General features: G+C 44.3%; 1 protein-coding gene across 2 annotated transcripts in view; it reads right to left on the reverse strand.

Annotated features, from left to right (window-relative positions):
* The window catches only part of SLIT3 (slit guidance ligand 3), a gene marked incomplete at its 5' end in the record, with an annotated part of 578,559 nt that overhangs the window by 459,128 nt on the left and 105,218 nt on the right, over positions 1-14,213 (reverse strand). For both annotated transcript variants that reach the window (XM_079702652.1, XM_079702651.1), the window contains one exon: positions 13,377-13,448. In XM_079702652.1, coding sequence (XP_079558778.1) covers positions 13,377-13,448 — 72 coding nt within the window. The remainder of the gene's footprint in view (positions 1-13,376; positions 13,449-14,213) is intronic.

Genomic DNA, 14,213 nt, shown 5'->3' on the forward strand with positions numbered 1-14,213 from the left:
CCCCTGACAGTTTCTAACTCCAGATAAGGAGAATGAGGATCCCCAGGGTGTGGGTGAAGGCTGGCCTCTGGTTCTCATCTTCAGCAAAGGGCTTTGGTGCCAACGGACAGCACGGTCTCTATTTGAGCACCCTTGGGGATGTCCGCACAGCCCGGCCGAGACTGGCCAACTCCACCGCATGCCACAGGGTGCTGAGAGCAGCACATGCTCTTCTGCAGAAAGGTTCCAACTCTGCAGGTGGGTCCCGGACAAGGAAGTGTGAGAAGGAGCCAGGTGGCGAGAAGCCCACACTCACACCCTCTGGGCTGAGATTAGACACGTCTGCGTTCTGGACTCAGCATCCCAGTAACCAGCATATGGCAGTGACACACACACGCAGTAGGTGTTCAACGGATGCTTGAATTGCCCTTGGTCACACAGGTCTCCACCTGGGAATTGGGCAAGAATGTCCCCAGTAGGGAACTGACCACATGCCAGGTATCGGCCTGGGTGTTTGTTTTATTTTTCCATTTTCCCAACTCCCTGTTTTCATATCCAGGACAGAGAATGCAAAGCCAAGGCTTTCGGCTTTGCAAGAACTTGAGTTCTTCTCGCCATCAGCTGTTCCATGAACCAGCTGAGCTAAGATTCAGGCGGTCTCCTGAAGCCCTTACACAGATAACCCTTTCTCCCTACATTTTTCCTTTTTCTGTAGCAATTCAATTGGCATCCGGGCTTCACCATCATCACTAGTGTCCAGTGTTTTTCACCAAACGTTGGTCTGACTTCCTGCAAGCGTGGCTTTTTCCACCCTGATCCATGGCCTGACTCTCAAATGTTAACCCTTTCCATACATCCTCAGAAAACCATCTTGGAATCCCCACCAAGTAGACCAGCAAAAACCCTTACCTTCAAACCAAAGAAAATACTAAATCCATGAAATCACTTAAGCCACCCTTCCAAAGAGAGGGAGACTCAAAATGTTTTATACAGCAACCTATAAGAAACTCATTTTGTGGGATGTTTCACATTCCAGCCCATGGTTTATTCCCCCATATATCCCTGCCAGTAATATCAACCAGATGTGGCAAAGAAGTCTGTGCAGAATTGTAAAAATTACAAGCATATTCTGTAATTCCAAAGCATTGTAAAGTCACAGCTTGGTTTTCTTTCTTTCTTAAAAAAATAAAAAATAAAAACTTTCCAAGCTGGCAGAATGTTCTCAAGTACAAGTATTGCCTGATCACTTTAGAAAATTCTGCTGCTGGCCCGAAGGGCTAAAGAATTTGAAGATGTAAAACCTCACTCTACCTTTGATAAATTGTAGGGAACTTAGAAAAGTCTACTTGCAAACATGCATTTAAGTCTCTAAATTTTTCTCTTTTAATGTTTCAAGTCTTAATATCCTAGATCTCAGATATGAGCATATGTTCATATATGCTCAGATGAGCATAAAAGTACAAATACTGAACCTTGAAAGCTATAGAGGTCCATGATTTTTCTCTTATTCTCCCGTCTGCCCAACCTTCTTTTTCAAGATGTATTTCAGCACAAGAAGCACATTATAAAGCAGAAAAATATACAGAACTGGAGGTCAGAAAGACCTGGGTTTATTCCTGGTGAGTTAGTTAAAACTCCTCAACCCTCAGTTTCATCTTCTGTGTAGTGGGCATAAACATACCTACCTTGAAGGAGGACCAAAGAAGATGGCAAATGCATAAGGTGTGCAGCACACAGTAGGTGCTCATGAAATGTTTGGTTCCTCCTCTGATCCCAAATCTATAACATAACAGGGGTTGTACTAGATCAGTGTTTCCCAAAATATGCCCCATGGGTGACATACACCACAATCACCTAGGGTGCCTACTTACAGAGTCAAATCCCTACGTCCATTCCAGATCTAATGAAACTAGAGTCCTTGGGGACATAGTCTGGGAATCAGCATTTTAATTAGAACCTCAAGGGATTCGTTTTTCTATATGCTGAGTCTGAGAACCACTGTAGTCTGGACCCTCGCTCTGCAAAGTGCGGTCCTGTAGAAATGCAGACTCTTAGGTCCCACCCCAGACCTGCAGAACCAGAGTCTACATTTTAACCAGATTCCCAGGTGTTCAGATGCACAGTAAAGGTTGAAAAACACTGGCCCAGATAACCTTTATTCCTAGCTCTGAAATTCTATAGTATGAGTCCATAAGGCAATTCAAAGTATTAGGCTTATAATCAACTCTGTGAATAAGGCAACAGGCTTCTGTGCTCAGCTGGATAAGGGCTCAGTGGAGGAGAGAAGAACAGAAACCTTCCCTGCCTGTCTTCTTTCTCCACTCCAGCTTCAGATACTACAGAGAGTGCAACTCACACAAAACAGAAATCCCAAGAGTGACAGGGCACCCACTGTAATCCATTATCTGTCCACACACAGATTAAAGCTAAACCCATCTTCAAGCACATGATGAAGCATGCAGGTGATGAAGCCTGCCATAAAGCAAACGGAAGGCTGGCCTCACCACAGTGCTCGGTGATTGGGGAAATGTTGGAGAAGGAAATGGAGCTCCAGTTTGCAGGGACTTTTTCCATGAGCTTTAGGCAGCCGTGCCCCTGGAAAAAGCGACCCCACGTCTGCGATGGTGAGGCTGGTCTCACCATCCGTCCCCTGGCCTCTGAAGGCTGTGCCAGCCCAGACCAGAGGCGGGGACAGGTCTCTGGGATCTGGCTCCAGGTAGGCAAGCAGGCAGGCAGTCTCTGAAGCCCCCATCGTCCTGATGGATCGGTTTTCCCATCGTCCTATGATCATTTCACCACATCAGATAACAGCTCTGCTGGAAAACTGAATAGTATGGTTTTTGTTTTCTCCACTGATTTTTCACTTTTATAGCATCATTTCACATCAATACAGAGTTTTATGGAGACACATATTGTATATAGTTATGTTTTAAAGGTTAGTGCAGAATTGGAAGACTAAGGTGGCTACAAAAGGAGCTCCGAGTAGCAGAAGGTACGACCTAGAGGTACAGGGTTCCAGTCATTCAACAGATCTGGTCTCATTTAGGGCTTCAAAGAGGTAAAGGAACTAGAGCACTAACTGAGCTTCTACGAGGGGGTGCTGGCCCTTTAGTTACTGACTTCTCATAAGTATGGAAATTGTGGTAAGGATGTGGGCTCTGTAGTCAGGCAAGCCTGGGTTTGAAGTTTAGCTCTGTCAGTGACTGGCTCTATGACCTTGGGCAAGCTGTCTAAATCTCTAGGACTCGGTGTGTTTATCTGTAAAATGGGGCTAATGTCTATCTAACCTCCTAAGCCTGAGATTGAGGAAGAGAATCTATCTAAAAAGCAGTTCACACAAAAAACCCCCAAAGTTAGCAGAAGGAAAGAAATCATAAAGATCAGATCAGAAATAAATGAAAAAGAAATGAAGGAAACAATAGCAAAGATCAATAAAACTAAAAGCTGGTTCTTTGAGAAGATAAACAAAATTGACAAACCATTAGCCAGACTCATCAAGAAAAGAAGGGAGAAGACTCAAATCAATAGAATTAGAAATGAAAAAGGAGAAGTAACAACTGACACTGCAGAAATACAAAAGATCATGAGAGATTACTATAAGCAACTCTATGCCAATAAAATGGACAACCTGGAAGAAATGGACAAATTCTTAGAAATGCACAACCTACCAAGACTGACTCAGGAAGAAATAGAAAATATGAATAGACCAATCACAAGCACTGAAATTGAAACTGTGATTAAAAATCTTCCATCAAACAAAAGCCCAGGACCAGATGGCTTCACAGGCGAATTCTATCAAACATTTAGAGAAGAGCTAACACCCATCCTTCTCAAACTCTTCCAAACAATATCAGAGGAAGGAACACTCCCAAACTCATTCTACGAGGCCACCATCACCTTGATACCAAAACCAGGCAAGGATGTCACAAAGAAAGAAAACTACAGGCCAATATCACTGATGAACATAGATGCAAAAATCCTCAACAAAATACTAGCAAACAGAATCCAACAGCACATTAAAAGGATCATACACCATGATCAAGTGGGGTTTATTCCAGGAATGCAAGGATTCTTCAATATACGCAAATCAATCAATGTGATACACCATATTAACAAGTTGAAGGAGAAAAACCATATGATCATCTCAATAGATGCAGAGAAAGCTTTCGACAAAATTCAACACCCATTTATGATAAAAACCCTGCAGAAAGTAGGCATAGAGGGAACTTTCCTCAACATAATAAAGGCCATATATGACAAACCCACAGCCAACATTGTCCTCAATGGTGAAAAACTGAAACCATTTCCACTAAGATCAGGAACAAGACAAGGCTGCCCACTCTCACCACTCTTATTCAACCTAGTTTTGGAAGTTTTAGCCACAGCAATCAGAGAAGAAAAGGAAATAAAAGGAATCCAAATTGGAAAAGAAGAAGTAAAGCTGTCACTGTTTGCAGATGACATGATACTATACATAGAGAATCCTAAAGATGCTACCGAAAAACTACTAGAGCTAATCAATGAATTTGGTAAAGTAGCAGGATACAAAATTAATGCACAGAAATCTCTGGCATTCCTGTACACTAATGATGAAAAATCTGAAAATGAAATCAAGAAAACACTCCCATTTACCATTGCAACAAAAAGAATAAAATATCTAGGAATAAACCTACCTAAGGAGACAAAAGACCTGTATGCAGAAAATTATAAGACACTGATGAAAGAAATTAAAGAGGATACAAATAGATGGAGAGATATACCATGCTCCTGGATTGGAAGAATCAATATTGTGAAAATGACTCTACTACCCAAAGCAATCTACAGATTCAATGCAATCCCTATCAAACTACCACTGGCATTTTTCACAGAACTAGAACAAAAAATTTCAAAATTTGTTTGGAAAAACAAAAGACCCCGAATAGCCAAAGCAATCTTGAGAACGAAAAACGGAGCTGGAGGAATCAGGCTCCCTGACTTCAGACTATACTACAAAGCTACAGTAATTAAGACAGTGTGGTACTGGCATAAAAACAGAAAGATAGATCAGTGGATCAGGATAGAAAGCCCAGAGATAAACCCACGCACATATGGCCAACTTATCTTTGATAAAGGAGGCAGGAATGTACAGTGGAGAAAGGACAGCCTCTTCAATAAGTGGTGCTGGGAAAACTGGACAGGGACATGTAGAAGTATGAGATTAGATCATTCCCTAACACCATACACAAAAATAAGCTCAAAATGGATTAAAGACCTAAATGTAAGGCCAGAAACTATCAAACTCTTAGAGGAAAACATAGGTAGAACACTCTATGACATAAATCACAGCAAGATCCTTTTGGACCCACCTCCTAGAGAAATGGAACTAAAAACAAAGATAAACAAATGGGACCTAATGAAACTTCAAAGCTTTTGCACAGCAAAGGAAACCATAAACAAGACCAAAAGACAACCCTCAGAATGGGAGAAAATATTTGCAAATGAAGCAGCTGACAAAGGATTAATCTCCAAAATTTATAAACAGCTCATGCAGCTCAATAGCAAAAAAACAAACAACCCAATCCAAAAATGGGCAGAAGACTTAAATAGGCATTTCTCCAAAGAAGATATACAGACTGCCAACAAACACATGAAAGAATGCTCAACATCATTAATCATTAGAGAAATGCAAATCAAAACTACAATGAGATATCATCTCACACCAGTCAGAATGGCCATCATCAAGAAATCTAGAAACAATAAATGCTGGAGAGGGTGTGGAGAAAAGGGAACACTCTTGCACTGCTGGTGGGAATGTGAATTGGTACAGCCACTATGGAGAACAGTATGGAGGTTCCTTAAAAAACTAAAAATAGAACTACCATATGACCCAGCAATGCCACTACTAGGCATATACCCTGAGAAAACCATAATTCAAAAAGAGACATGTACCAAAATGTTCATTGCAGCTCTATTCACAATAGCCCGGAGCTGGAAACAACCTAAGTGTCCATCATCGGATGAATGGATAAAGAAGATGTGGCACATATATACAATGGAATATTACTCAGCCATAAAAAGGAACGAAACTGAGCTATTTGTAATGAGGTGGATAGACCTAGAGTCTGTCATACAGAGTGAAGTAAGTCAGAAAGAGAAAGACAAATACCGTATGCTAACACATATATATGGAATTAAAAAAAAAATGTCATGAAGAACCTAGGGGTAAAACGGGAATAAAGACACAGACCTACTTGAGAACGGACTTGAGGATATGGGGAGGGGGAAGGGTAAGCTGTGACAAAGCGAAAGAGAGGCATGGACACATATACACTACCAAACGTAAGGTAGATAGATAGTGGGAAGCAGCCGCAGAGCACAGGGAGATCAGCTCGGTGCTTTGTGACCGCCTGGAGGGGTGGGATGGGAAGGGTGGGAGGGAGGGAGACGCAATAGGGAAGGGATGTGGGAACGGATGTGTATGTATGACTGATTCACTTTGTTATAAAGCAGAAACTAATAAAAAATAAATTAAAAAAATAAAATAAAATAAAAAATAAAAAGCAGTTCACAGAGCACTTGACCCACAGTAAATATGCAATGCACACTTGGGAACTATTATGTGCTAATGTGTTCATTCGTCCGTTGAAGCCCTTGCCCCAAGTCCTTCAGAATGTAACTGTATTTGGAGATCGGGTCTTTAAAGAGGTGACTAAGTTAAATGTGGCCATTAGGGTGGGGCCTAAGCCAACATGACTGGTGTCCTTATGAGAAGAGGACAGGACACCAGAGGCGAGCGTGAACAGAGGGACGACCATGTTAAGAGGCCACAAGAAGACCATCATCTGCAAGACAAGGAGACAGCCCTCAGGAAATCAGTCCTGCCAGAACCTTGATCTGAAACTTCCGGGCCACAGACTGTGAGGAAACAAATTTCTGTTGTTTAAGCCATCTGGTCTGAGGTACTTCTTTTTTTTTTTTTACATCTTTATTGGAGTATAATTGCTTTACAATGGTGTGTTAGTTTCTGCTTTATAACAAAGTGAATCAGTTATACATATACATATGTTCCCATATCTCTTCCCTCTTGTGTCTCCCTCCCTCCCACCCTCCCTATCCCACCCCGCTAGGTGGTCACAAAGCACCGAGCTGATCTCCCTGTGCTATGCGGCTGCTTCCCACTAGCTATCTATTTTACGTTTGGTAGTGTATATATGTCCATGCCACAATGCTCAACATCATTAATCATTAGAGAAATGCAAATCAAAACTATAATGAGATATCATCTCACACCAGTCAGAATGGCCATCATCAAAAAATCTAGAAACAATAAATGCTGGAGAGGGTGTGGAGAAAATGAGGTACTTCTTTATCACAGCCCTAGCAAACCACGACAGGAACTATGATGACTATCTCTATTGCATTGCTAACCAACCAGAGACTGAGAAAGTTGAGGTCACTTGCCCAGGGTCAGTCACCAGAGGGTAGGATCCAAACCCAGGTCTGGACAGTTCCAAAGCCCCTGCTCTTTGCTCTAATATTGGGTTACCTCAAAGAAACATCAGATCACCTTGCTGAATGCAGCTTCTGGCTTTTTTGGGGATACAGGGCATGGATGCACATGGCTGGGTGACAAGGGCAGAAAATGGTAACTACGAAGGAGAGGTACAAGCTAGCAGAAATGAGAGTTCAGGGGACGGCCCACTCATTGCAAGTAAGTTCCTTGGAAACTGAGGTCTCACAACTCTTTGGGAGGGAAGCAGCCCCACCAGGACAGCAGCCCCAGTGACTTGGGGCTAAGTTGGCTGGTCACATTTCATGTTGCTTTCAGCTGCCTGGGGATTAACTTCCCAAGTCTCTTGCAACTCCACTGACCCAGGTGAGCGACAGCGGTTTAACCCCAGTGGCATGTCTTAAATCTGCCAAATACCTCGTAGAACTGTGTGAAGAATCATTGGGGGCCTCCGTCCTGCTGCTAGCACAACTGCTTCTTCAGCAACAGGCTTTAAACCACTACCAAATATGTAATGGACTCTTTGGACATGAATTCAGGAGACGTGGACCAGAAGGACCCCAGTGGTCTGCTCATCCTCACACGGCAAAGTCACATTTTTAAAAACAGCAGTTGTGAACCACTGTGCGCCTCTCATCCCCTTCAAAGCTCCCTAATCTGGTGCAAGGCAGACAGCTTTTAATTACTGTTTTCATCTTGTCTTTTGCTTCTTCTAAGGAATTTCTGGCAACATGAACCACTTAACTTCCAAATCACCAGAAATCCTTCCCTCCTTCCCCCATGTGTAGGTAAAAGAGAAAGCTTGAAGGAGAAGCCAAAAAAGGAGAAATTAATAACTTACAGACCATGTAACAGACCATGCTTCATCCCAACGTCTCTAGATGAGGCCCAGAGAGATGAAGTAACATGCCTAAGGTCACACAGCTTGTGGGTGGCAGGGCCAGTATGAGGATCAGGATCTTCCCATTCCCGGTGCAGTGCTCCCTCAACCCTCATTTATTTTGGAGCCTGAACTCTTTGAGAGGTGCTGAAATGTTTACACCAGAGATGCCAGAGCCCCAGCACATGCACCATTCCTATCAGTCAGCCAGCAAAAGTTAACCATAGCCATCTTTCACTGAGCACTTTACTATGGGCTATAGTCAATGCTAAAGGTTGTCCCTGGGCTATTTCCATTTACCTCACAACAACCTGGAGAAGTAGGTTCTATTATTGTCTACTTTACTGATGAAGAACCTGAGACCCAGAGAGGTTAAGTAATTTGCCCATGGTCTCACAGCAAGTAACTGGCAGCCCCTTAACCTTTTCACTTTACTGCCATCTCCTGTGCTCAGTCAAGAGTGACAGGAAACCTAGAAAGAGCAGAAGTACAGTCCTGACCCTTGAAAATCTTATAATATACATCAGGACAGGAGTGAGCTAATGTTTATTGAGTGCCCAAAGCAGGACAGAGACCTTGCTGGGTGTTTTACAGACCACAGTGGTATTACCTAAGCCTCAGGGCACTTCTGAGCTCTAGGATTCTATGGCTCATGCTCTACGCGCTAAAGGACAGAGTAAGAGGGTAGATACATCACTACTATGCACATGCACCAATGAATCAGATGGTGCTGCATTTAAGGGGGGTGGGGCGGGGTAACCCACCAAGGCCTGACAGAGGCACTTGGATGTATGACAGGTCCATCACCAATCCTTTTTAGCATGACTTCAGCTCTCCACAATAGTTAGCACAGCAGTGTGGCATGGTAGAAAACAGAGGTACTTTGCAGCAACACACATGCATTTCTTTCCCCATTCCGTTGTATCCTGGTTATACAACTATGGGTAAGTCAGATAACACTTCTAAGCTTTAGAAGTAGATTTTTTAAAAAATAAATTTACTTATTTTATTTATTTATTTTTGGCTGCGTTGGGTCTTCGCTGCTGCGCAAGGGCTTTCTCTAGTTGCGGCAAGTGGAGGTAGAAGTAGATTTAATAATTCTCTTTGCAGGACTGGTGTGAAGGCTAAATCTGAGTACTGAGGCAGAGTGCCCAGTGCTGCTGCTTAGAAATACGGGATATACGGACAAGAAATTTAAACTCTGGGCCTTAGTTTCCTCATCTGTAAAATGGGAGTATTGAGGCAGGGAGTTAATTGTAGTAGAAAAAAAGCACAGGCTTTGGAGTCAGATTACCCACATTTGATTGCTGGTTTTGTCACTGAGTAACTGTATGATGCTGGGCAAGTTCTTTGACCTCTTTGAGCCTCAGTTTCACATCTACAGAATAGTACTCATAGTCCCTACCCCATAGCATCATTAGGAGTAACAAACAAGTTATATGTAAAGTGCTCAGAAGAGCACCCGACACTCAATGTGTTTGCTATTGTTGTTATCTTGAAGTGTTATTGTGAGGATCCAAACCATTCAATGAAAGCACAGGGAACTGAACAGACTAGATGCTCAACAAACTTGTAGATGTCTGCTGTGTTCAAGTCTAGTATGTCTCCCCCTGTCCTCTGATACCAGAATTACTCTTCCCTTTGGGAAACCCATTCCCAGGCCCTGCACACCCTCATCTGCAAACAATTGTGATGGATGCATGGCCCAAACTTGGTCAATCAGAGGACACCATCTCACCAGCAACAGCATCTGCTCAGAGCTGGACGTGCGACCAAGGTAAGCAATTGACCCTCAGTTCTTTTCTGCAGGACTGTGGTCGAGGACACCCTCTCCACCCTGGTTGCTAGGTTACTGCCCTCAGAGCCTTCTGCTTTTGCCTGCCATCCTGTGCACTCTTCCTAGGGCTGGGGGGAGTGAGATGAAGTCCTGAGGACACCACCATGCTCCTGGATCCAGCTGTTCCTAAAGCCAACCATAACTACCACTGGCCTTCCCATGCACATTAATTAACATATTTCCCCTCTGAGTTAAACTAATTTGTCACATTTCTGCCACTTACTAGTTAGTGATAATATTATAATCATATATATATATATAATAGGTTCTCAATAAATATTGTTTCCCTTTCCCATCACTACATGTCTTATTATACAACCATAGCCTTTCCAAAAGGTATTTTTCAGATAATCATTGAATATTAAGCAGTCTTTGCCTATAGATCTAATAAGAAAAGGTGTGTCAGAATTGCTGTTTAAACCACATGGCCGACTGTGGAGGAGACAGCCACCCAGCAGCCCCATTTAGCATTCCCTGGAAAATGGCTCACTGCGTCTATTGAGATGCAGTGTTCTTTTAAAACAGAGCCAGTGGCAAATGTATACACACTCATGATTGCACATTTATTGATTTCTAATCTGCACCCTGCTTACTTCCAAAAAGGCCCTGGAGTGGCTGACAAAATAAGACAAAGACACAATAGGGTCATTAAGAAAAATCAAAGATCAAGCCCAGAGGGAAAAAGGGATTGCTGATTATAGCCCAAACCTGGGTTAACAGAGCTGCTTCAATGAAAAAAAAAAAGTATTTAGCTCTCAGCTCTTTGGCAGCCATTCATAATGTATCATGATGGGGCACATAGAGAGCTGGGCAAACTTCATATCTGCAGTTTAACACCCAGCACAGGGGCCAGGCTGGAACAAGCACCTGGAAAAAGCTTATTGAATGAACGAACAAACGAATGAGTGAATGAAGGAATGGTGGATAAAAGATTCAAAGTTCCCTCAGAACATGGTTCATACCCTGAGGCCTGTATCATTCATTTATCCATCCACCCATTCCCGAGTGCCTATGTGTCACATTGGGCCTGGCTGGGGACCTGGAGAGGGACAGAAACCAAAATGAGCCGAAAGTCCTCCCTGCCTTCCCAGCTGCAGCTCTCTGGCCTGAGGGCAAAAGCTCCGTGTAACAGATCTCAGGGCCCACGGCAGCTCCTGGTTTCTTCATGTCTCCCAGTGAAAGGAGATCAGAAACAAGTTGTGAAGATGGGAATTGTAGGAGTAACAATAGCCATCTTGGTAATTGCACTCACACAGCACTTTAAACCCTAGAAAATGCATGCCCACCATAATCTCATTGGATACGTACAGCTCCTTGGTGAGGTGAGTAGAAGGGAAGATGAGGCATCTCCCATTTACTGATGAAGACATGTAGGCACAGAAGGGAAAGTGGCTCTCCCGACCTCTTTCAGTTAGAAAGTGGCCTTTAGGACACTGGACTTTCCCATGCCCCTGTGCTACCCCCAGCCTGGCAGAGGCCTGTTATCACGGCCTGAAACTCCTCCTCTGCCTGGATCAAGACCAGTCCCGCCTAAAATGGGCCTCACCTGATGGCCGTGGGGAGCAAGAATCAGCCCCCCTGACCTCCTGCAGCAACTGGAACTCTCAGACCTACCCGCTCAAAGCTGCTCAGCAGCCCCAGTCCCATAAGCACCTTTTACTTGCCTCGAAAGTGACGCTGAGATTCCAGATGAACAGCATACAGTCTGCGTTATTTAGTTAAAAGCAGGTTGAAAAGCACAAGGTAATGCTGGGTGGAGAGATGGCTATTAGGTGAGCATTTAAGGGAAGAACTGTAAAGGGAAGAGGAAGTTAAAAACCAGAGTAGTTTCCCCGTCTGCTCACTTGCTGTTGTTCATTCGGGCCAGCAACAGCACCTCACGCACCCTCACATCCATCAAGGTGGATTCAGAGCCGAAGAGTGGAAAGGCAGGCATGCTCTTTCTCTCATTTAGCACAGTCAGCTGGGTGGACTGAGCAAGAGAAAGGGAGTACCAGCGAGAGGAGACCATGACAAAGTACAGGTGTCCCGCAGAGAAGGCAAGCAAGGCCGCGGTACCCTTGAAACACCAGCCAACCCCAGCCCGTTCTTGCTGCAGCCAAGTGCCCTTGAAAGTACATTTATGTATATTGTCTCTGTGTGTGTGTACAGAGAGAGATACAGATTCCTAATTCAGAACTCATTCTTAAGTGCACATGCAGACATGCGTTTCATATTTCCCAATTTATCTACATGCATCGGCGGACTGCATACGGAGGTACTAAACACAGCCACTGGAAATGAGAAGGGTGGCTACCACTCTGCAGCCTCCCCAGTAAGGTCAGAGTCCTCCCAGCCAGGCCGTACATCTCACTGCCTGACTGCTAAGCAGTCGGACACTTGTTGCTCCAGCCAGAAAGTCAAGCCTTGGGCAACCAATTCACCCCATAATGTACACTAGTTACTGCCGGTAGGACTTTCAGGTTCAAAGTCATGGAGTTGTTCACTGTCAGTAATTAGCACTCGCCTAATAACCCCAATCTATGAATCACAATCTCCAACGCGACATGCATCTCCAGCTCTTCAGTATCCAAACTCTCACGCTGAATAAATACACAGAGAATCTGCAAGTCTCCCCCCCAGCCCCCATTATACCCTGGACCATTCTGAAGATAAAGCAAAATTCAAAGTGTTTCTTTCTTTTCCCACAAAATCACAGATCTCCAGACCCAGGGTTCCCGGACTGGCAGCGGTAGGAAGCAGGCAAAGGGCAGGAATCCTTCTAGCCAGCAAGAAGGTGAGGCTGAAATGCTTAACCCAAACCACTGCCCTCCTCCGAGACCACTGGCAGTCTTGTGTGAATCAATTCACCTCCAAGCCTACCCTCAGGGCATTTCCCTGAGGTTAATTCAGACCCAAGTTAAAAGGAAGAGTTTCCTCCCTCCTTGCAAAGGAGAGATGCACTACCACAGGTCCACAGCCCTCACCGGCCACTTAAGCAGATGATCTGGGAAGGACGGATGCACGAAAGGCAGTCTGGAGGGGAGTGTGAGGACCCAGCACGCTGAAGCCTGGCCCCAAGCGCCCACGTGCGCGGACTCACTGCCCAGGTCCACATGGCTCAGGGCTCCCCACGCTAAGGCAACCGCATCCTCGGCATCAGCAAAGCCGGACAAGACACCAGGTAGGGAACAAAACTCCATTCTACTCACAGTCTGGTGAGCTTCGGGTTGCTCTGGAAAAGCAGTTCCGGGAGGACCTGGAGTTTATTCTTGTTCAGGCGCCTGAAGGGGGAAAAAAGAATGAAAAGATGTCAAGGGGACATGAAACGGGATCAAGAGTATTTACACACACCCCTTTGGTCAATCGATCAACAGGTATTAAGAGGCTTCTAGATCTTTCAACGTGGGATGCTCAGCACGTGTAAGGCATACTCTGAACTTGCGGAGCTGGGAGTCAAGTTGGGGATAAAAAGGCAAAGGTCAGTCGGAAGCAGGAATACAACATGTTTGCTTCCACACCCCCCTTCACGAGCCTCGGAGGGGCATCACTAGCGGATCGTGATATTCTTTCCCACGAACCTCAGACAGGCTTCTGAACTTTTCTCAACATGTGCCTGCGGTAGCTAGCTATTGCCAAGTGATGGAATGGGCATGTGAAATGGGTCCCTAAAAAGAAACAAAATACCAGAGAGAATATTCCAGATCCTAAGTGGTGAGGAGAGGTGGGACAGATAGCAGTCATTCTAGGAACAGAGAAGAGGGTGAGGCAGATCACCAGGGGTTAAAGGGCCAAATGGAATCCCTGCCAGCCTGGCTTTTCAGACCAGAGCTGGGCTGCATTATGACTGCCGTGGACCCTGGGCATTTTTGCCTTTGTGGGCCCCTTCCCCTATTTAAAAAAATTAAATATTGTATTTTATAACTGTGTTGGTATAAAAACAAATATATTAATATTATATAACATTTACTTTGACCTGAACACTCATTCCTTTCCTCTAATTTTAAAAGAAATTAAACCATTTTCATGGGTCCCTAAAAAGTACTGTC

The sequence above is a fragment of the Hyperoodon ampullatus genome, assembly GCF_949752795.1.
Source record: "Hyperoodon ampullatus genome assembly, chromosome: 4".
NCBI classification, from domain to species: Eukaryota; Metazoa; Chordata; class Mammalia; order Artiodactyla; family Ziphiidae; genus Hyperoodon; species Hyperoodon ampullatus.